Genomic DNA, 23,478 nt, shown 5'->3' on the forward strand with positions numbered 1-23,478 from the left:
TTGAGGTTCACCCTGAAATTTGAGTGACTTTTTGTGAGTGGAGGGTGGTGCGACGGGGTTTGTATGTCCAGTCCAACATGTGACCGCGTTGCTATGCGACTTCCCCTTGCACAGTTTACAGAAGTGAAAGTCGTTGCGGGGCCGCAGCAAATAGTCATAGATGTTTTGCGGCCTTGAAAGTGGGACACGGCGGCACAACGTCATTGAGGGGAACGCGCAACAAAAAATGCTTCCTGTGCACCCCCATTTTTAATATGCTCTTAATTGTATACTTTATTTGGACATGTGTGTTCAAACGCTAGCTGTTTTAAGGTATAACATCTTTGCGAATTTTCGTTAGCTTGTCTATGGCGTTTCACATTTTATTTGATCTTAGCATTAAACAAACAAGACAAAATGATATGTTGTTGTTGAACACATCCATGTTTGAAACATACCACACATATTGTTTTCCTTTTTTATTTTGTTTTATTTTTTGTAACATGGAAATGTCTGTTCATTGTTTATTTTTTTAATCTTCTTTCCTTGCGGCTTTTCCCGTTAGGGGTTTGATTCACATGTTTGTTTAGGCCAAGCTTTTTACGTTTTATTTATCCGGGCTTGTGTCCCCTTGTGGCAACTGACCAAGCAACTCTATGAACGTAATAAAGATGAAGATCCTTTATATTATACATTTGTTTTTGTTTTTTAACGCGAGTCTATTATCAAATCAGAAAGTAAATACAGCAGTATGTTGCACAAAACATAATAACTTGGATGTGTGTATTTCAAGGGGGTGTGGCCTAATGAGTAATAATAATACATTTCATTTAAAAGCGCCTTTCAAAACTCTCAAGGTCACTTTACAGTCACAGGATAAGTTTTTCTGTGGGTGAGCAGCAGCAGCCAAGCCAGCGTTCACTCAACCTGGAATAACGCAAATAGATAGAAAGCTAGCTAGCAAGCTAATAGATAGCTAATCGCAAGCTACTAGCCAGCTAGATAGCTAAATGCCAGCCAGATAGCTAGCTAATAGATAGCTAATAGCTAGCTAATATTAATGCCTTTCATTGTTTATTATTGTTAATTATTTCTTTATTTGCCCACAACTCTGTAAGGATGAAGTGATTGGACGGATGTTTAACGTAAACACTTGAACAAACACACACGCGCGCGCACGTGCGGACGTGGAAGCGCTATTCATCATCTTTTAATTGAGTTTTCCTTTCAGTTTTCAAGTAACGGTACTCTTCATGTCTTCCTGCAGTCGCCGATATTGGCAGTAGAGGGCGCCAGAGGCCTTAATCCGCGTGTAAATTACAATTCTCTCTTCTTTTTTTTACATTTGTTTCATTTCTAACAGTGACACCGAATCATACAGGGAAGCATTTACTATACTGCAAAATAAATGTTAAATATTAAATATATTTTGTCCAATGGATTATTAGCGGGCCCTGCTCACTCTTGGCAAGTACCGCCCACCCCTCCCCTCCTCAATCGCTCCCCCCACGTCACGAAGCGACGTTAGTTTGCAGGCTCGCGAGCAAGATTTCAGGTGTGACAAGTTGGCTGCGCACAGTTTGAGGCGCTCCTGTCCTGCAGTTTTCTCGGAGGGGGAAAAAAACCAACCGAGCGGCAGCATCAAGCCGACGTTCGTCTTCCTCCCCCACTCCCACCGCCCCTGGAAAAACACGGTAAGACCACGGCCATTTCCTCCGGTTTCTTTTCGTGCACTTCTTTTTTTGTTCCAACTTTCCACGGATGAACATTTTGACGTGCCCAAGTTGTCGTTTGTCGACAACCTTTCACGAGCTTTGATGTGGGTTTTTTTTGTGGGTTTACGGATTTTTGCTCCACCAGAGTGTAAAATCACGACGGTCGGAGTGTTTAGTGGACTTTGGTTGGGCTGACTGTCCAGGCAAGGAGTCTAAAAGTGACTTCTCGAGCGCGCCCCCCACCCCTTGATGAGGGGCCCATGTTGGCACACGCGTGCTTCTTGTTCGTGCTTTGCTGGTTTGGGCGCACGCTGACTCACGGCTTGATTTCCTCCAGATGTGCGGCGCTTTACGCTTCCTGACGGCCCCACGATTGTGACATTTCCCTCACACATCCACCCCCCCCTGCCGTTTTGCTGACGTTTGCTTGTCAAGTTTATCCTTTTTCTCTGTAATTTGGGCGACCGAACGTTGACTTTTAATGGCCGGCGAGGGTTAGGCTTGAACGAAGGCACAAAAAAACATTTTTTGGGGGCAATTGTGACCAGCCAGGTGTCCAATCAACACTTAATGAAGAGACCAAGGGGATTTGCAACATTTTCTATCCTAAATTTCTTCTATCCCCCCTCGACAAAATTTGATTCATTGCCTTCAATTAGCCTTCATTGACTAAACATTTTGACAATTGTTCAGTCTTCGTCAAATCGTTGTGACTTTAACGGCGTTGCCAATCTCAAAATGGCTTTCCGCCACACGAGCGTTAATCATTGCAGGTGCTCGCATGGTTTTTTAACAGTTAAATATCAACTTTTTGTCAATTCCAACGTTATCTTGCACCGGGTTGCTTTTATTGTCCTTCTGTTGGCTCGACTCCGGAACGGAGTCATGAGATCTTTTGACATCGCAGACCCGGGATTAACCTGATCTAATTGCTTGACCTTTGCCCCCCTAAAGGGCCTTGCAATTGTAGTTTGCCTGCACCATGTCATTGAAGAGGTTTGATTTGGTGATGAGAGGAGGAAGAACAAAAAATAAAGCAATGAGATCTATTGGCCGTAAAAGCAATGGCTTGCCCTTATTCAGGGTGTTTTGTCACCTTGCTTTTATGGGTCACATGTCTGCAGTCTTGCTAAGATCATAAATGTTTACTGCCTGGTTGTCAATATAGTCTGTTCGCTAACTGCACAGTACATAGGTTCTTCAGAGCTGGAACGATGATTATTTTAATTGATTAATCAACAGGATGAATGTGTTTCTTATGTGTAAGGACTGGGTCCGAGAGGACAGTAATTTCATCTGTGCTGTATGTCATGCATATTTGACAATAACGCTGACTTTGACTTTTTTTCTTATCACTTAAAGGACAACCGACGTCACTTTTTTGTTTTTTAACTGACACCAGAAAAACGTTTGATAGCATCTAAAAGAGCCAAAACACACATTATGATATTTTTAGTCAAATGCAAAACACCAATAAAAATGACTTAAAGTGTCCAAAATCAGCAAAAAATTGAGCTGCGATTTGGGCATTTTCATAAAGTCCCGCCCCCAGTTCCTGACGTCACGCAAGGACATCTTGCATTGTTTGTGAATCAAAACAATGGCTTCAGATTCGGAGAATATGCTTTCTTGTTACACATCCAGTTATGAATATGATTCAAATAGTTCTGAAGAGGAAAGCATACATGTTTGCAATTGATTAAAGAATTTATTTGTGCAATTTTGAGGCAACATTGGGGGAAAATCTCTCACCCAAAAAAAGAGGCACATAATGGCGACCTCTTGTGGCCACCTCCGTTTCCACAGGCTGATAAATTCCTTATATGGCGCTTGGACGCCCTCTTCTGGCCTTCTGGCGGCTTTTGGGTGCAACACGAGGTCCCCGGACCAAACAAGTCCAGCAAAATACATTGACGTGATGGAAGGACCGCTACAATGTGTCTTTTTTACGGTCAAGGGCGTTCCTTTAGTGACGTCACGTACGGACTCGTCACCAACTAAAAAAAAAAAAAAATCCTGAATATTCAGCGCGAGTCTTAAAACGTAAAATATAGCTTATTATTATTTGTTTGTTCGGGTATTGGTTTTTCATGCTTGGGTGCCGATAAAGCACTGGTTAGACCTCTGGCAATGTTTTGTCCCCTTCCACGAGGGGGCAGCATTTGCCTTTCGTCCTGGTTAACGCTTTGTTTCAGCTTCAGCTGTTGTTAAAGCGCTATCTTGCTGCTGTGAAATGTACATTTCTCCACTGTGAGACTAATAAAGGCAAATCCAATCCAATGTCTTGTATTGAATTTTGCACATCCACCTCCATTTCAAGCTCAGATAACTCCAGACCCATATAACGTAGGAATTAGCTCTTTTTTTCTAATGAAAGAAGATGGCGTATAGTTTCTAACAATGTGTTGAATGTTTATGTCATCCTAAAAGTCAATATTTTGTGGGTCCTGAAATTTGAGTGACAATGACAAAAACCCTGGCACTACAGAGGACACATTTTTGCACGTCGTCTGGCAGTCAATGAGTTAACTAAAACTGTAAAGTGACCTTGAGAGTTCTGAAAGGCACTTATAAATGAAATGTATTATTATTATAAAAGTGTGAGTGCCCTTGGATACAATTTTATCAACGTCAACTTATTTCTGCATGGAATTTATCGTCGTAGGTAACCACGCGAAGCATGCGCGGGTACTAAAAGCACTCCCGCGTCCTGAGCTGCCTTTAGCCCGAGCTGCCGACAGACGACCTCCTCCTCCAGTGAGATTCGCGAGCCCCCTCCCCAACCCCTTCGCTGTACCATGTCTGCCGTTGTGGAGGCCAACGTGCCAGTGGTCGTCATCGCCGCCGCCGCCGACCCGACGGCGGTCTCGCCACCCGCAGCTTTGACCTCCAATTCCCCTCCCGCCTCCCCTGCGACCGCCGCATCCAAGGTCCCGTTCAGGAAAGACAAGAAGAAAGGTGACATGATCAAATACACAAGAAAATACAGTAGGATGCATAATAGAGTAGAATTTTCAAAATTGGGTATTGAAACACCCTAAAAAATTCAACTCAACCATATAATTTGGTTGAGCTCAAGATTAGCCTAATGCTAATAGATAATGGGAAATGCCATAGATGTCGCCGACTTGTCACCTGACCCCAAAACATTTGTCATTCAGTGCCGGACAAAACGGACGAGTACCTCCTGGCCAGGTTTCAAGGGGACGGCGTGCGCTACAAAGCCAAACTGATCGGAATCGACGATGTGCCCGAAGCACGAGGGGACAAGATGTGCCAGGACTCCATGATGAAGCTAAAGGTGACGACGACTCGTAAAAACGCTCAATAAAACTCAATCATTTTGTTATTCTTACCTTGATGAGCACCACTTGTCGCTGTTGAAATTTTTAACACCACCTGGCTGTTTTTTAACAAGATGACAAATTTGACAACAGGCCTTTGAATTACCGATGGACTATGAAATCAATCCTTGATGTTTTTTTTCTTTCCCAGGGAATGGCAGTTGCTGCTCGCTCACAAGGGAAACACAAACAGCGCATTTGGGTCAATATATCCATGTCTGGCATCAAAATCATTGATGAGAAATCAGGAGTAGGTTCTATACATTTATTTATTTATATTTGTTTATGTATTTATTTATATTTGTTTATGTATTTATGTATATTTCTTATGTATTTATGTCTATTTTTTATGTATTTATGTCTATTTTTTATGTATTTGTATTTATTTTTATGTACGTATTTGTATTTATTTGTATTTATTTTTGTTTACTTATTTTTATCCACCTGTTTTTGTGTATTTATTTTAGTTTATTTAGTAATTTTAAATTTTTATTTTCTTATTTTTATCCACCTGTTTTTATTTGTCTTTATTTATTTGGTATTTTTAATTTAATAATGAATTTAATTTAGTTATGTATTTATTTATATTAGTGTATTTTGATTTGGATTTGCCTTTATTAGTCTCACAGTGGAGAAATTTACATTTCACAGCAGCAAAGTTATGAAAGTAGAAAAACAAAATACAGGAGCTACTGGAAAGGCAGCCAATCTCGCGGCACTGTCTTGAAGAACAGTAAAGTCTCATTATATCGAGATCGGATATATCGATAGTCCCGGTTATATCGATACTATTTCTATGCACGCACGGAGAAAATTACATGCAAACATATATCAATAGTCCCGGTTATATCGATATTTTTTCGGACTCCCTTGAATATCGATATAACGAGACTTTACTGTAGTTCTCTTATATCTTAGTAGTAGTCTTATGTAGTATTATATTCATTTTATTTACTCATGTTAGTGTATTCATTTATTTGGTATTTTTTACATACTAATTTATTTTATTTATTAGTTTATGTAGTATTTTTTTAATTTATATTTATTTTATTACACTTATTTTTCTACCTGTTAGTGTATTTATTTATGTGGTATTTTGTATTTACTTATCTAAAACCACTCACTTTTATTAATTTATTATTTTATTTTAATTTTTTTTATTGGCTTATTTGTATTTGCATTTATTTATTTAATTTATTTCCCCAATTCCAGGCGATTGAGCACGAGCACGCGGTGAACAAGATTTCCTTCATTGCCAGAGACGTGACGGACAACCGAGCCTTTGGCTACGTGTGCGGGGCCGAGGGCCAGCATCAGTTTTTCGCCATCAAGACGGCCCAACAGGTTTGGGAGCGCCTGCTGACGTTTGTTCAGTCTCCCCTTGCGCCGTTCCTGACGCGCCTTTTTTCATCTGGCAGGCGGAGCCGCTAGTCTTGGATTTGAAGGATCTCTTCCAAGTCATCTTCAACTTCAGGAAGAAAGAGGCAGAGGCCTCCCAGAAGGTCAGGAATGCTTCCATTGCCAAATTCTGTGACTTCTCCAAAGCCCAGTGGTTGGAAATAACACTTCCAGTCGTCGTTATTTGAAGAAAAAAATAATAGATTTGACTAGCGAGCCCTCCTGTTTGGAGTCGCAAAATTTCTCAGTTAGAAAAACGACTTTTTAGGGCAGCTTATGTGTTAAAATAGCTTCAGGCTGTATGATTGTGTTCTACTGCCCTCTGTTGGCCAACGCGGGTACACCACCAGGAACATGATGACGTTAGCGTTTTTATTATTATTAATAATAATAATGCATTTCATTTATAAGCGCCTTTCAAAACTCTCAAGGTCACTTCACAGGATAGGTTTTTCTATGGGTGAGCAGCGGCAGCCACACGCGCCATCGTTCACTCAAATAGAGCTCGCTAATAGATAGACAGCTAGCTAGGTAGCTAGATATCCGTTTAACTAATAGATAGCCAGTACAATATAGTCGTTTTTAATAATAATGATAATAATTCATTTCATTTATAAGTGCCTTTCGAAACTCAAGGTCACTTTTCAGTCACAGGATAAGTTTTTCTGTGAGTGCGCAGCGGCAGGCAGACGCCCCAGCGTTCACTCAATCCGGAAGTAACTCAAATGGATAGAAAGCTAGCTATCTAATAGATAGCCAATAGATAGACGGCTAGCTAGGTAGCCATATACAGTAACTAATAGCTAGCTGGATAGCTGGCGAGCCAGCCAGATAGCAAATAGCTAGCTAGCTAGCTAGCCAGTAATCATAACATAAAGCAAAGACCATGTGACTGTTAATCTGTCCATTTTTGATATTGTTAAAACTGGTTTATTGTTTATTTTATGGCAAAGTATATTACTTCCTTTTTGTTTTCAGGGAGAAAATGGCAGCGCGCTGGTTGAGGTGAGTGCCTGTTAGCTTGTTTGAAATAGCACACCACTCGTTTTAAAACGTTCACTTTGATTCATAATGGATGCTATTTGTTTTCAGAATGGAAATAATGCCGTACCGGTCAAAGACGCTCAAGTAAGTTGAAATTTGAATGCAAATCACTATGCGCAATCAAGGCGATTCAATAGCCTTGGTGAGATTCAATGGTTTGTCTTCAATTGCCGCTTTGTGGTTGATTTTATTCAGCGGATGTTTTTTTTTTCGTTTGTCGCCAACAGCCGGTGGAGCAACTGGACCTCTTTGGGGACATGTCGACCCCTCCGGACATCCAAGCCCCGAACGTGAGTGCTCGGTGTTTCCTCAATCTCTGCCACCGTCGCACTCGCTCTCATTAACATTTGTAATCGTACCGACAGCCGTATGTCTCAAAATGATCTTTTTTTTTTTGTGTGGAAACTCATTTCTAAAAACGGACAGGAGGTTTTTAAATTGTCATGAAAAAAAGGAGGGCAGAATTTTTGTCCTTTTTTAGAACTGAGTTGATGTTGACGTGAAATCGTTTGACGTTTAAAGCTGCGACGCGAGGAAGACTTGCTTTCTGGCAAAAGTTTTGGAAATCATCCTGTAATGATCTCAATTTATTTATTCTTTTTAACCCGTTCACTGCCATTCCTGAATTTTTTTCAGATGTAGTTTTTTTTTTCATGTTTGGGTGCCGATAAAGCGCCGGCCAGGCCTCTAGTAATGTTTCCTCCCTTCCACAAGGGGCAGCATTTCCCTTTTTTCCCACGTTAGCGCTTTGTTCCAGCTTCAGCTGTTGTTAAAGCGCTATATAAACCAATATGGATGGATTGTATTGTATTTTGGACATCCGCTCCGATAATAATAAAATTCCTTTATAAGCGCCTTTCAAAACTCTCAGGCACTTTACAGTCACGGTAAATCAATATGTATTGTATTTTGTACAGCCACCCCCATTTCATGCTCATAACTCCAGACCCATATCATTTAGGAATTAACTTTTTTTTCCGCATGAAAGAAGAGAGTCTAAGGTTTCTTACACTGTATTGAATGTTTGTCATCCTAAAAGTCAATATTCTGTGGTCCCTGCAATTTGAGTGACAATGACAAAAACCCTGGCATTGGAGTGGACACATTTTTGCACATCGTCTGGCAGTGAATGAGTTAATTCCGTCAATGACAGTGGGTGACAAATTCTACAAATGCAAGTCAGCCGATGTGTCTTCTTCCCACGTAGCAGCTTTAAACTTGAATGTTTCTGTCTTTTGTGATCAAATTGTGATGGTTCTTGACCCCGTGTATTGATCTGATCTCTGCATCTCCCTCTCATGTGAACCAGGACTCTAACGATATTCTCTTGCTGGACTTTTCCGCCCAAGTCGACAACAATCAGAATTGCATAAAGGGAACGCTTTTAACTTGCTGTGCCGCCGACCGCAGGGCGCCGCCCCCGACAGAGAATCCCTTCCGCTCGCCGTTCGGCTACTTTCCCACCCCGGACAGTGACCCTTTCAGGGACGATCCGCTATCCAAAAGGCCCGGCGCCGACGACGGCCTGATCGGCTCTGCTAGGACGCCTCTTAGCGAGTCTTTGAGCGCTCAGAACTCGATCCTGGCTCTCGGTAAATGCCAGTGGCCGCTCGGGGGCCAAACGGCGCCCGGATCGGCGAGCCCTGTCGTAAACCCCTTTTTTGACTCGGACGCCTTCTCGAATGGGGCGGCGGGCCGCCAGGGCGCCGACATGGTGAGCGAGGACTCTGTGGTTCTAAACCCGCCCCCGCAGAGCTCCAAGGCAGGACGAGGTCGAAGGAATCAGAAGGTGACCGTATCCCCCCCCACCCCCCTTTTGACAGTGTTGGCTGCGTGTGTGATGCTTGAGGGTGGCCGGCCGCATGCGGGTGCTCTCACATCGCATGGGAAGCCTTGTGCACGTTTGTGTGTGTGTGTGTGGTCATCCTACCTGCACCTTGAATTGCTTTACTAGTGAGGACAGTTTACGAGGACCTTAATTGGGCTATTGAAAGTACTTAAAGGGCTTTCCATACCAAAGGTGGAATAGATAGGGAGGCTCACGGGAAAGTGGGGGGGGGGGTCATCCTACCTGCGCCTTGAATTGCTTTAGAAGTGAGGACAGAATTTCCGAGGACCTTCATTAGAATATTGAGAGCACTCAAATGTCTTTCCATACCAAAGGAAGAATGGATAGGGCGGCTGCCGGGGGGGGGGGGGGGGTGTTGGCACGAATGCACCTTTGGTGACAAGCTTCCTCTCAGGCAATCCTAAATGTCATCTGCATCTTATAAACACCGTCTCCTCCTTTCCTTGTTTTTGCTCACGCTTGGCCTCTGAAAGTGCCGGTAAGTGGCAATGCATGCTGGGGGAAAAAAGCCTCACGATAGATGTTGCCATTTTGGATTCGGGGTGCACTAGTGGCTGAAGAACTAGTCGGACGTATCCAGTTCGGTCAATGAATACACAACCGCTTTTTTTTTTTTTTTTTAAAGCGCCATTGAGATTTAAAGGACAACCGACAACTCCAGACAAATTGCGTCCGTAATTTGTAAAATCACTTGAAATGACTTCTACTGAGCGCATTTTACAAAGATTCCACTGCATATAGCTATATTTTAAGTTTTAAGACTCGCGCTGAATATTCCTGAAGTCTTGTTTTTGAGTTGATGACGATGCCTGATGTGACGTCGCGGAAGAAACGCCCCTGACCGAGAAAGCGACGCACAATGCATTTTGTGTACTTTTTTTTTTCGTCTGAAAACACAGTGTTGATCGCCAAATTAGAAGGAAAACTACATAAATAACGCGATGGTGAATCGTTGTGTGTCACACGCATAAAGAAAGTGTAAGTTTACACAAATTCCCAGCGGACAAATCAGCCCATTTCCAACGGAGCAGAACTATTCGAATCAACTGTAACAAAAAAAGCTTCTTCTCCGAATGTGAACTCTCTGAAGCCATTGTCTTGATTCTGGAGCAATGCAGTTTGTGAAGGAGTATCCTGGCGTGTCGTCACGAACAAGGGGGCGGGACTTTCTGAATATCCCCAGTTTCAAGCTCATTTTGTGGCAGTTTTTGGGATACTTGAAGTCATTTTTATTGTTGTCAGCCTGCGTGTTTTGTGTAGTTTAGATGCTATAAAACGTTTTTCTGATGTCAGTTAGGAAACAAAAAAATGGTGTCTGTTGTCCTTGAAGTGAGATTTGGCGCCGCCTTGTGGCCACAAGTAGCCATTTATGAAAATGGCAAATTGCTGGGAATCCTTTCTAGGTCCAGGCTGTGTAGATGCACCCCGGGTCTGAAAATATTTCATGTGACGTGATACTAAAAATATTTTTAATGGGGGTCGGGTGGGGGGGGGTTCTTCTTATATTCCCCAATTAGTCTGCAGCAAGCGACTTGTTTGGAGCGGAACTTTTTACCGGAGCTGATGGCGCGTCGGCCGGCGGCGACCTGTTCAACAACACGCCGGTTAACTCGGCACAGTCGTCCATCGCGGCTCTTGGTAAGATATGGCGCGACGAGGAACCTCGCCCGGTTCCTTGTCAGGTTCCTTGTTTATGTACTTCTTTGAGGATGTCCGACGTTTGGCTTCTCATCCGAAAAGCTTTGTCAGTGAACTAAATTTGTGCTGGTAGCTCTGGCCCTCGACAGAAAGTGTTAAAGAATGAATGACTCTTATGCGTCTTTGTGTTGTCATATTGTTAATTTAGTTTTATTATTATTATTATTAATTTTTATTATTTTCATTTATTTTTGAACTTTGTTACTTCCGGGTTGAGTGAACGCTGGCGTGTGTGGCTGCCGCTGCTCACCTGCAAAAAAAAATCTTGTGACTGCAAAGTGTCCTTGAGAGTTTTGAAAGGCGCTTATAAATGAATTTTATTATTATTATTATTGTTCTGTTTATTATTATTATTATCATTATGATGATGATTATTATCATTATGATGATGATAATGATGATGATTATCATTATTTTGATGATGATCATCATCATAATTATTTTGATAATGATGATTATTGTTGTTTATGGCAATTTTTGTTCAAGCGGCATTGTTTCATCCACAGGAGATCTTCAGTTGGGTCCGCCGGCCAGCACCAGCATGGCCACCGCCGGCATGTGGCCGAACTCCACCGTGGCCCCCTCCATGTACGCCGCCCCGCCGTCCGCCTATCCACCGCAGTCCGCCTTCGGGGGTCTTCCCATCCCCCCCGGCGCCTGGGCTCAGCCGATCGCACCCCCTCCGTTGAGCCCGCCGCATCTCGCTTGGGGCCAGCCGGCGCCGCCGCCCGCCGTTTGGGGCCACCCGGCCGCCACCAACCCCTTCCAGGCCGGGCCCTTCGGCGGGCCGGGTGAGCCGCAGGGGCCGACCCGCCCGCCTCCCCGCCCGCCCGGCAAGGAGGCTCCGGCCAAGCCGGAGAGAAACGCCTTCACCGCTTTGGACCCCCTCGGCGACAAAGAGGTGAAGACCGGCAAAGATATGTTCAAGGACTTCCAGCTGGCCAAGCCGCCCGCCATCCCCGCCCGGAAAGGCGAGCAAGCGGCCGCCGCTTCGGAATCGGGGCCTTTCGACCAGTACTTCTCCAAGAAAGTGGGCGTGGCCCAAGAGGCGGCGGACCACGACGACTTTGACATCAATCAAATGTCGCCGCCGGTCAACGGTAAGGACGCCCGCCGCCGCCCATCTCGGCGTCGTCCGTCTTGACCCGCTCTCCCTTCCCACGCAGACGCGGCCCCTTTGAGCCTGGACGCTTCGGGCCTTCTCCATGACGCCTTCTCCTGCAACAGCTCGCCGCACGGACAAGGCTTCGGTCTGGACAAGTTTGACGAGGCCTTTGGAGCCCCCGACGCCGCTCCCTTTGGGGTCCCGCCTGTGCCAGCGGTAAACTTTTTCATCTTCGTCCCGAAAACTCTCGGCCTCACCGCAGTATTGAATGCCAGTGTCTGAAACTCGTGACAAATAGTTAGCGGACAGTTGCCTGCCCCATTTTTCACGACTTGAAACACAATCGCAAAAAAACATTTTTACAAAGTATTAAGGCTTTTTTTTTGTTAAGGATGTACAGTAAAGTCTCGTTATATCGATATTCTCGGGAGTCGGAAAAAATATCGATATAACCGGACTATCGATATATCCGATCCTGCGCGCATGTAATTTTCTCCTTGCGTTCAAAGAAATAGTATCGTAATAAGCGGTACTATCGATATAATGAGAATTTACTGTACCTACCACAAATCTCCCTTGCTTAATTTCTGGTAAATATCCCTATCTGATAATTTTGCTCCAATTGTCGTTTTTGTCCATACACTGTTCGTCATGTTGCACAATGCAATGTTGGCGTTGCGTCGTCTGCTACAACCCACGTGAACTCCTCTTTCTACGATGCTTTTAATAATAATAATAATAAATTAAATTTGTCAGCGCCTTTCAAAACTCTCAAGTACACTTTACAGTCACAGGATAGTGTACGTTTACGTTTTGTAGCGTCATAAATTTTGTTAGCTTCTTTCGAATCTTCTGGGACTGAAGTTCTGTGCATCTAATTTGGAAAATGATACGCAAATACACAACTTTATAACGCTCGGGGAAAGTCCGCATGCACAAAGCAGGCTTCTGATTGGCTGCCGTGCCGAGTATGCAAATTGCCAAACGAATCAAAATTCCAAAATTTCAGTTTAAAATCTTTGTTAAAACATTTGCTTTATTAAAAATTGATTTGAAAAAAATCATTATTTATTTTTCCCCAAAATGTTGTCGGCCACCAGGGCTAGACGTTTTGTAAGTTGCACGCCCCGGGCGTCCAGGCAGTCGCTATTTCAGACACTGTGAATCCCAATCAAGCAACAGGCAGCCGTCATTGTGTTTGCTGTCAAATTTGTCCTCAATTGCCATCTAATTTTTCTTTTTGCCGTAGGCGGGCTTTTTTTGTACATCCGGTTTCCTCACGGCGACCGTTATGAATTTGGGGAAGCCATTAGAATGTTTCATCCCCACCACATACGATATCTAGAGCGCACAACAAATTCATGAATAACTAGTTTTCAAATCTGAAATAAAAAATGACTGTTATTGTGGTTGACCATTTGAAAATTTGGGTTCAGACTTTAGCAAGCAAAATGGAATTTCACAAGTTTGAATTGCTTTGGTGGGCCGAATAAAATGATGTGGCGGGACACATTTGGCCCCCGGGCCTTGACTTGGACACCAGTGCTTTTCAGCATTTTTTTGGGGGTCATTCATCTTTTTTTATTTTGTTTTTGAACGTCAGATTGCTCCCATTGCTCAGAACTCCACGGGGCCCTTTGGAGATCCCTTTGGAAATCCCTTTGCCTGATTGTACTTCAAATTGCTGTAAGTCTCCAATTCACTCATTTTATTTGATTTTTGTATCCGTTTTAAATCCTGTATTTTTTTCCCCAGCTCAATTAGAGATTCCATGAAGTAACACCATCCTGCCGTGAGACAATCAAACGATGGCCTCCATCCAGCCTTTTTCCACGTTGCCGTCTCGGTTATTTGCTCTGATTCGAGGTTCCTTTTTTTGCTAAGAGCAACCAACACGTCTTGCGTCATGATCTGCTGAAGTGAGACAAAGGTGGGGAGAGGGGGGGGGGCGTTGCATGGATTGAAAAGAAAAATAAAATGTCAAAGCAGCACTCTGAGGATCACTTCATTTCAAACTACGTGTGTTTGGGGGTCCTATTGGCCATTTTTTTAATATGGCTGTTCTGGCTGTATCTGCGCCTTTCTGGTTGCATCTGCGCACGCGCACGCACGCACGCAAGGCACAAAGTTGTGTGGAGTCTGGAACAGGGTGCGCTTCCCACCACGACCATGTGAGTTGTCACGTGATCGGTCGTTCACGGGCCTGAACGCGGGAGCGCGCGCACTCTATTATTCTTCCACCACAGCAGTCAGGTAAGACTCGTCCATGTAAAGATGTTACCTTGAATCAAATGTGTGAAATTGCTGCTAAAGTAAAACGACTGATGGCTTTGTCATGTTAACTGTAATCTGCAAAACCTTTTAAAACACGAGTGTGGGCGATATTAAAGCTTCAGGAATCCCATTTCCTCACACACACACACACACACACACACATCATTGACCTCCTTCGGGATTATTGCTAATTCAAAACATCTTGTGTCATCGAACTTTTTGGACGGGTGGCCGAGGGACTCTTCTTCTGAAATGTCACATGGAATGTAATTGCACTCCAGAGGCCAGCAGTGAAAGCGCAGCTCGGCGCAGTTAATGTTACAAAAACAACGTCTGGGTATCGTGGTGGGGAGATGACGTGTTGTGGGTAAAGATGACAATGTCCATTGTCCAGAATTCACATTTGCGTGTCGTGGCATTTTGTTCCAGACACGGGCGATTCTGGGTGCGGGAATTTCAGTGTGTAGCACTCCAAACCCTGGGGAAACAAAAGGAACAGTTTATATATGTCTGTAAAAAAAGAAATGTAAATAACTATTTTTTTCGAAAGAGCAGTAAGGATTTATCTTATGTTGAAATCCGATTGTATTTGTCCCCTCCTGTCTGGTGCTTCCCGTTTTGCGCGATTCGCAAATTGGTAACTTGACGTTTTAATTACGACCAGTTTAGATTACGAAGTATTTTGGCGTATTTGAAAGTAATGTCATCTTATTTATCTGAAAATGGATGTCTAGAAGGACATTAAGTTGATACACGTTCATTCATGAATGAACGTGTAACTGTCGCGACTTCGAATGATCCTTTTTGTTACGGTCGTCATAGTTACCTCATGAACGACTCAACTTTCACCGGGCGCTCGTTTGTGTTTGCTGTTTTCTTTGTCTTTCTCGCATTACGTTTCTTCAACAGAAAGCAAACCCGCCCGGAACCTTAAATATCTGGTCTGCTACCGGTGTGCAGTTTTAAAGCTTTCTAGACTTTATGAGTGTAATTTCTCGACGTCAGATGCAGGGGTCGGTGGCACCTCGCGGCTTTGGAAGGCATTCCGGGCTACGAAAGAGGAAAAAATGGGGCGGTTTGAGACGTCAGTGGGAGCTTCTGGGCTTATTTGAAATTGATCGGCGCCACGAGTTCTACACCCTGACATGCAGGATGAAGGAGGGGTTGTTCTCATCAACCCAAAGCACCATTGACCGAGCATCGACGGTGAGTCTCCGTCAGCTGATCGTGAAACTTTAGACATGGGACCTCCATTGACAGCATAGAGGCGCCTCATTAAAAAGTGCGATTGACGATTTGAGTGATTGTGAACCCGGTCCGGGATGTCTTCATCCTTTCGCTGGAGTAGAAGCGGTAGAGGTCGATGGAGCTTTGGAATCCTCCACATACTATAGATATGAAATGTTTCTTTTACCTCGATCAAAATTTCCCAACCCGCTTCATTGGAATGAAGTCAGACTAGATGCATTCACATGTGACGCTAATCAAAACCTCAATGGACAAATTGTCTCCAAAACCGGAAGAGAAATCAGTGTCCAAACTGCCGGTACTATGGACACAGACTATTGTCCGCTGCTCCGTCAACGCTTAAGCTGAGTGGAACGCAGCCTGCTGACTCAATTTTTTTTCCTAATTGTCTGTTATCGACGGCGGAATACCACAAAAAATCCACAACAACGCACTCGAGAGCGAAAGAGAAAATCATTGTTTCGAAAAAAAAAAAAACCCTTAAAGTACATTTTCAAGTGTTTAGTGGTGAAAACAAAATACCAACGTCTTGAGTGAAAAAAAACGTTGCTTGTCTTAACCATAGTTGTAAGAATCTTTTCCATTGTGGCACCTTTGTTTGCGCTAGCGATGGTAAAATGAGGCTTTCCATCCAAACGCTTTGCACCTGGGCCAAAGCATCATGAAGCTTCATTTGTTCTATTGCGCCATCATGTGGAAAATAAATAATACATTTCATTTATAAGCGCCTTTTAAAACTCTCACGCGCCAGCGTTCACTCAACCCGGAAGTAACAAAGTAAAACAAAAAGCTAAATGACAAATATGACAAAACAAAGACAGAGAGTCATTCATTCTTCAGCACTTTCTGTACCCTCTTTGTGACATTAAGCAGTTCAACAGTGGATCAGGGACGGCATGTCATGACAGAGAGAGTGATTCAAATGCTGCCATGGATTAGATGGGGTCAAAATGGACGGAAGAGAATGAGGGCCAACCAAGAAAAAAAATCACTTTAATCTCAGAATTCAGACTTTCAAGTCAGAATTTTGACATTAAAGTAAGAGATAAAACGGAGCATTGTGCCAACTTTATTTATTCTTTTCTTTGCTAGCTGATAGAGAATAGAAGTTAGCGATGTAATGTAGGGAAAGAGATGCCCATTTCACGGTAAGATCAGAGCATTATCATCAAATGGTGAGTATAGTTTTTGCTTCTTTGAATGTTACTGTGCTGATGACCATTTTGTGTTTGGATTGGATTGGATTGGATATGCCTTTATTAGTCTCACAGTGGAGAAATTTACATTTCACATTTACATTATGACACAACATTATTGTACATTACATTATATGTACATTATTGTACATGTATGTATTGTAATAATTATTATTATTACATTTGGGAGCCTTTTACTGAGCGAGTTGCTTGTTCTGTAGCCACAAAGGGACATAAGTCTTGTACCGGTCCCAAGCCCGGATAAATACAGAGGGTTGTGTCAGAAAGGGCATCCGACGTAAAAGCTTGCCCGAAACAAACATGCAGATCACACTCCTAAAGATGGAGGACACTGATTCGCTCTGGCGACCACTTGAGGGCAAAAGCTGAAAGAAAAAGAAGATTCTGAGAAAGTCAGAGAAAAAATTGTGCCAACTTTATTCACTTTGTTTCATCTTGTGGAATGCTTGGTTGGCTCAAAACGTGACCACAATGGAGTCATTGAGGCGAACGCACCCAGGCCGTTTAACTGTCATCCTTGAGTTCAAGAGATCTTACCCAGGGCGGAAGGGAGTACAGTGATACCTCGGTTTACGAACCCCTTGGCTTATGAACATTTAGGTTTACGAACGTTAAATTTATGAAAATGTTACTTTGGCATATGAACTATTTTCGGGATACACACGGAGCTGCCACAATGAGTGTTGTGTCGTTCGCGAATGGCCCGTTCTAACAAGAAAATGGCAGCCGGCTTGTTTTGTCCTCTATTCCCCGCCCCCAATCGTCGGTTAAAGCCACGTGATTGGTCAAGAACGCAGCAGTGAGGGGGTGGAGGTTACAGACAGAGAGAGAGAGTGAAGCCGTTCTCCCAAAAGAAAATGGCTGCCGACTTTTTTTGTCCTCTATTCCCCGCCCTCAGTCTTCGGTTAAAGCCACGTGATTGGTCAAGAACGCAGCAGTGAGCGGAGGTGGTTTAAACATTAAAGAAAGGCAGACGACAGTGAGAGAGTTTCAACTTTGATCAAAGGCAGAATGTAGACTGCAAGGTTAAAATATTCCATCAATAAGGCTCCACAAACAACCCACACAAGCCATGTGTACACGTGATGCCAAAAGCTATCAACCCAGCTAAACAGACCACAATTGATGAGGAACAAGATAAAATTATTGCAGAGAAAGAACCTCCAAGGGGTCATTCCTCAAGATGGTGAAAGAAGGCTACATTCCTCATCAAGTGTTTAATGCTGAAGAAACCGGGCACTCCATTCCATCAAGCCGTCAATGACCATCACAAAGGTAAATAAAACGACTTTATTATACTGTACAGTTTATTTATTTAATTATAATACCATATCACATTTATTATACATAAAATAAGGTATATTTTGTGTATTTTTTAAGGCTTAGAAAATTAGAAAGTAGAAAATGTTGTTTTATGGAGATCTGGGAACGGATTATTCTCATTTTAATGGTTTGCTATGGGAAATTATTTTTTGGGATACACACTTCACCTTACGCACTCTGTCTGGGAACCAATTAAGTTTAAGCCAATGTATCACTGTATTTGGTATACTTCTGCACAAGAAGATATCATTAGCCAGGTTACAAATCGATCAGTTTGTTTAGTTAAGGGAAAGGTGTTCTGTTGGTACTTTCAAAAAAAGTGTACACTTCCATGTTCTCCAACTCTCTCTTTCACTTTAGAGTCAACTGGCCCAAGAGGATTTCACTGCGGTGGACACTCGCGTTCACCAGGTGAGGGCGGATGGTGATGGTCTCAACCGCAGTCATGACCGTGTTGCTGACCTGCTTGTATGTGTGTTTGCGTGTTGCGTAGGGTTTTACATGGAAGACATATGCGGGCGCAGTGTTCGCCAACCTACGTTGCTCTTTAGGCGTGACGGAGCAGGAGTATCAGCAGTCGCTGTGCGCTGACAAGTGCTACCTTCAGTTCATCAGCAACTCCAAAAGCAGGGCGGATTTCTTCCTCACGTGAGTCGCCCGCCACCTCCGCGCAAGTTTTTGTTTTATTTTTGGTTTCCCAGGAAACAAATAATCCGGGTGAATTAGCTCATGCTGAGATGCGCTTTACTTTTCGATGTTTTACCATTTTAGGAATGACAAACGATTCTTTTTGAAGACCCAAAATGAACGGGAAATCCGATTCCTTCTGGACAACCTGAAGAACTACGTGGCACATTTCCAGAAGTACCCGCATTCTCTTCTTGTCAAGTTGCTCGGTATGCAAGCGCTTGAAATGAAATGAGCTAAAAGTAACACTATGCTTTTTGTTCAGTTAGCTGGCCAGCTCGTGTTCCTTTCGGGTTGAGTGAACGCTGGCGCGTCTGGCTGCCGCTGCTCACCCACAGAAAAACCTATCGTGTGACTGTAAAGCAGGGGTGTCAAAGTCATTTTTTGCCGCGGGCCACATTGTAGTTATGGTTTCCTCTCGAGGGCCGTTTTATGAATTTGGGGAACCCATTAGAATTTTTAAATCCCTTCAAATATTACATATAGAGCACACAACAAATTAATGAATAACTCATTTTCAAATCTGAAGTCAAGAATAATGACTTTTATTGTGGTTGTCATTCCAAAAATATGAAATTTTGGCTCAGATTTTAGCAATCATCATGGAATTTAACAAGTTTGATTTGCTTTCGCGGGCCGAAAAAAATGATGTGGCGGGCCGGATTTGGCCCGCGGGCCTTGACTTCGACACCTGTGCTGTAAAGTGTCCCTGTAAATTAAACGTAATATTATCTGTCTGACTAGAAAGAAAGCTAGCTCACTCGCTTGGTTGCTCCCAATATCAATAGATGAACATGGAATTTCACGTTTAATTTTCTTTCGCGGGCCGAATAAGATGATGTAGTGGGCTAGATTTGGCCCCCAAGCCATGACTTTGACACCTGTGATGTAAGGGAGTAATAATAATAATAATACATTTTATTTACCTTTCAAAACTCTCAAGGTCACTTTAAAGTATGGGTGAGCAGCGGCAACCACACGTGCCAGCGTTCGCTCAACCCGGGAGTAACTCAAATAGATTAGTAAAACAAATAGAAAGATAGCTAGCAAGCCAAGATAGCTAATAGCTAGCCAGATAGCTATTGTACAATGTATTGGCAAATTCCAGCTCTGGTCTCCTGGTGTGTAGTTTACATGTTCTTATCGAGTCTGTGTGGGTTTTCTCCTGGTGCAAACCAGAAACTACACCTCCAGCAGTCGCACATTCTCTCACCTACCAACACTGGAGGAGCTACCACATTACTGTACACGTGCCGCAACTAAGTAGCCAGTTATCTCAATAGAAAGAGAGCTAGCTAGGTCACTCACTCGCTCGGTTGTTAGTTCGCTAGCTAGCTCAATAGATAAGCATGGAATTTCAAAAGTTCGAATTGCTTTGGTGGACCGCGTAAAATGATGTGGTGGGCTGGTTTTGACCCCCGAGCCATGACTTTGACACCTGTGATGTAAGGGAGTAGCAGCTATCACAATAGAACGAGATCGAGCTAGCTCACACGCTCGGTTGCTAGCTAGCTAGCTCAATAGAGGAGCATGGAATTTCACAAGTTTAATTTGCTTTTGCGTAAGTGATTTTCATTCGTATTTTCCCATTATTTATTTATTATTTATTTATTGTTTTATTTTATTTTTTTGCAAGGTCTTCACAGAATCAAAATTTCCTGCAGGGAAAAGGTACCGGCCAAATATTTGCATCACCAAATCTATTCTACGTAACGTAACATGGATGTAAAGCATATTTTGTTTTCCTTTTACAGAAATACTTCATTGTGATGCAAAGTGTGTTTTATCCAGATGAACGAATAAGTGCCAGGTATGAAATGAGCCAGCGCACCTCGCGATGCGTCTCAAAATGTTTTTGCGATGTTGTTCGGGATGACGCGTCGCTCCTTTCAAGGTACGACATAAAAGGTTGCCAAGTGAGCCGCTGGACAGATCCTTTGCCGGAGGGATGCCAGATGATTGTGGTCCTCAAAGATCTCAATTTCGAAGGCCAGTTCATCACTCTTGGTAGGGCGAAGAGCTACCAATCATTTTTGTACTGCACCTTTTGGGTCGTCTCGTGCCGCGTGAACGGTACGCAATGCCTTCTGTGAACGGTACGCCACGCCTTCTGTGAATGTCTGCGCACAGATCGGCAGCGTTTCTGGCTCCTACGGCAAATGGAGATCGACACGGAGTTTCTCCGAAGCCTCAACGTGTTGGATTACAGCCTTCTAATGGCCCATCAACCTCTGCAGCCAGACGAACGGCACCAGGCGCTCACCTTTGCTTCGCTCATCGCGCGAACGAAGCGGTCAGTAAGCCATTTCCTGCTTCGTGTCCACCAAAACAAAATCCGGGGGCGGGGAGGATAAACGGCAACACACACATTAATTTCCCAGATGCATCCCTGCATTATTCAGGGATGAGAATTTTCAGATGATTTCCGACTTTTTCAGAACGAAGTGACCAGATAAAACTAAATCTATACTGTATTCTTGCTTTTTCGCTGATCATTTCCTATTTTGGCTTGTGTTGGCGGAAATCGCAATTTTGATTGGCTGATACTGACGCCGTTGGCGGAAAGCGCCATTTCGATGAGATGATCTTCATTTAGGTGCCCTTGATGTCGAAACAGGTAAACGCCCCCTTTTGAATAAGCGGACGAGTAAAAAAAAATCAGGCATTATGTCGGAGGAACGTGAGGAGAAAACTTGTGGCAGTGTGGCATATGCCACATCGGGTTTAATAGGCCGAATGAGTCGCCTATGTGGAGAGAACAGGTTCTAATTTGATAGATTCTAATTTGCAATGAAACAATAGCATCGATGAAACAGTCAAATGTCAGTGGCACTATGACAAGCCCCATGCTAACTTTAGCATCGATATACTACTGTGAGAGGCAGCAGAAAGAAAGCGTGCAAGCTAATGAGCAGTGTGCAGGCTAGCTTGCCGGCAAATTGACTTTTATTCTGATAATTTGGCTGATGGTGAGTGTGGTGAGAATGGTGAGTATTATCATGGAGTCCAAGATGGCGCCCGAGTAGGCAGCCGTCAGCAAGTGCTCTCATGAGCCTTGCTTTTTTTGTTGTTTTTGTCTTATTTTATGTTTTCTTTATGTTGTTGTGCGTCGTGTGGAATGGATACGGATTGTTTTTCAGCATTTTTGACCTCGACATTCATCAAGGAGGAGACTGTGCTGAGCAGTTGCGCCTTTTCGGCAGCATGAATATGCCAGTACTGTTTTTGAATGGGAGGAATGTCTGTGCCATTCGACTGCCATCGCTGGACACCAAAGGGGCCATTGTGCTTTTTTTGCGCCTGCAATGGGCAGCATCTTCACAGCCCCGCTTTGTTCAGCGGAAAGGTCGGTGCTGTTGGACAGTTTCCAGCTGGATGAATGCATCGCTTGAGGAGCCCGCGATAAGAAGGAGCGTCAGCGCAGAGCGCCGATGCGTATGTGGAATTGTCGCGGCTTGGAATTGAAGCGGATTTATGTGTGACAGGAGATGTGAGACAATCTCTTCGTCAATGGATGCTACAGCTGCGTGTTTGCTTTCAACATTTAGCTTGTAGTCAACGTGCACGTTCCACCATGATGTCCCTTATCCACTGGTGAAGAGACGCTTTGATCCTCTCCTCTTTCATTTGAAACTGCTTTGTTTAACAAAGAGGGTACAGAAAGTGCTTTAGAATGAATGACTGTCTGTGTTTTTGTGCTGTCATGTTATTTGTTATGTAGTTTTTTTTGGTTCTTTTGACTTCAAGACGGCGCCGCGAGAGTGGCTGCCTTTCCAGCAGCTCCTATGTTTTGCTTTTCTACTTTCATTCCTTTCATCACTTTGCTGCTGTGAAATGTAAAGTTCTCCACTGCGAGACTAAGAAAGGAAAATCCAATCCAATCACAAACTTAAATAATACATTCTGATATTTTGTTGAAATCACATTTAAATGTATATATATATATATCTGTATATGTGTGCGTGTGTCTGTATCGACGTGTGTGTGTGTGTGTGTGTATATATATATATATATATATATATATATATATATATATATACACATGTGCCCCCCCCCTCCTTTTTTTCAGATTTTTTTTCTTGTTTGTCATTCTCATCCCTGATTATTGTTTTAATTTATTTTTTTGTAGATCGGTGAATCCTAGCGGCGGTCCCGCCGCCCAGGACGTGCCTGGCGTTCCCGGCGCCGTCCCGGAGGCAATGGAGAGCGAACCTTGGAAGCCTGCGCCGGCAGGAGATGGCCCGGCCCCCGGGGAAACCCAAGAAGGCCTCCCCGACGCAGAGCTCCAAAACAGACGTTTACTCCTGGACTTAAAAAACGCCCTGCATGTCATCGATGGACCCGAGCAACGCTACTTTGTTGGCATTATTGACATTTTTACAGTTTACGGTTTCAAGAAGAGACTGGAATATTGGTGGAAGCGGCTCAGGCATCGCAGCCGCACCTTCTCCACCGTCAACCCGCACATTTATTGCACTCGGCTTTGTCAGTGGGTGCAGGAGCACACCAAGTAGGAGGCCCAACACCCTCAAAGCATTCTCCATGTGTCATCTGGGACCATTAAAGCAACTTGGTGCACTCGCAGTTGTGATTCTGA

The 23,478-nt window shown here is 43.6% G+C and overlaps 2 protein-coding genes across 4 annotated transcripts; both read left to right on the forward strand.

The window, feature by feature from the left end:
• Positions 1-1,507: 1,507 nt before the first annotated feature.
• Positions 1,508-14,121, forward strand: dab2 (DAB adaptor protein 2). Of its 2 annotated transcripts, XM_089020288.1 has the most exons (15): positions 1,508-1,673; positions 4,360-4,652; positions 4,856-4,995; positions 5,190-5,288; positions 6,251-6,382; positions 6,457-6,540; positions 7,415-7,441; positions 7,529-7,564; positions 7,708-7,770; positions 8,790-9,269; positions 10,847-10,967; positions 11,534-12,127; positions 12,194-12,348; positions 13,736-13,818; positions 13,888-14,121. In XM_089020288.1, the coding sequence occupies exons 2-14, from the start codon at positions 4,493-4,495 to the stop codon at positions 13,799-13,801; spliced, it is 2,157 nt and encodes a 718-aa protein (XP_088876414.1). In that variant the 5' UTR covers positions 1,508-1,673; positions 4,360-4,492; the 3' UTR covers positions 13,802-13,818; positions 13,888-14,121. The 2 variants fall into 2 exon arrangements, with proteins under 2 accessions (XP_088876414.1, XP_088876415.1); XM_089020289.1 differs by lacking the exon at positions 8,790-9,269 and having other exon boundaries at positions 1,510-1,673.
• A 140-nt stretch (positions 14,122-14,261) lies between these two features.
• On the forward strand, positions 14,262-23,470 carry pip5kl1 (phosphatidylinositol-4-phosphate 5-kinase-like 1). Of its 2 annotated transcripts, XM_089020292.1 has the most exons (10): positions 14,262-14,385; positions 15,412-15,612; positions 18,555-18,605; positions 18,688-18,842; positions 18,966-19,090; positions 20,518-20,552; positions 20,636-20,691; positions 20,776-20,888; positions 21,012-21,174; positions 23,011-23,470. In XM_089020292.1, exons 2-10 carry the CDS (start codon positions 15,412-15,414, stop codon positions 23,393-23,395), a joined length of 1,284 nt encoding a protein of 427 aa, XP_088876418.1. In that variant the 5' UTR covers positions 14,262-14,385; the 3' UTR covers positions 23,396-23,470. The 2 variants fall into 2 exon arrangements, with proteins under 2 accessions (XP_088876418.1, XP_088876417.1); XM_089020291.1 differs by lacking the exon at positions 14,262-14,385 and having other exon boundaries at positions 14,576-15,612.
• Positions 23,471-23,478: the final 8 nt, after the last annotated feature.

Source organism: Hippocampus bargibanti, linkage group LG18, assembly GCF_051943395.1.
Source record: "Hippocampus bargibanti isolate YZ-2025 linkage group LG18, ASM5194339v1, whole genome shotgun sequence".
In the NCBI taxonomy this organism is placed as follows: Eukaryota; Metazoa; Chordata; class Actinopteri; order Syngnathiformes; family Syngnathidae; genus Hippocampus; species Hippocampus bargibanti.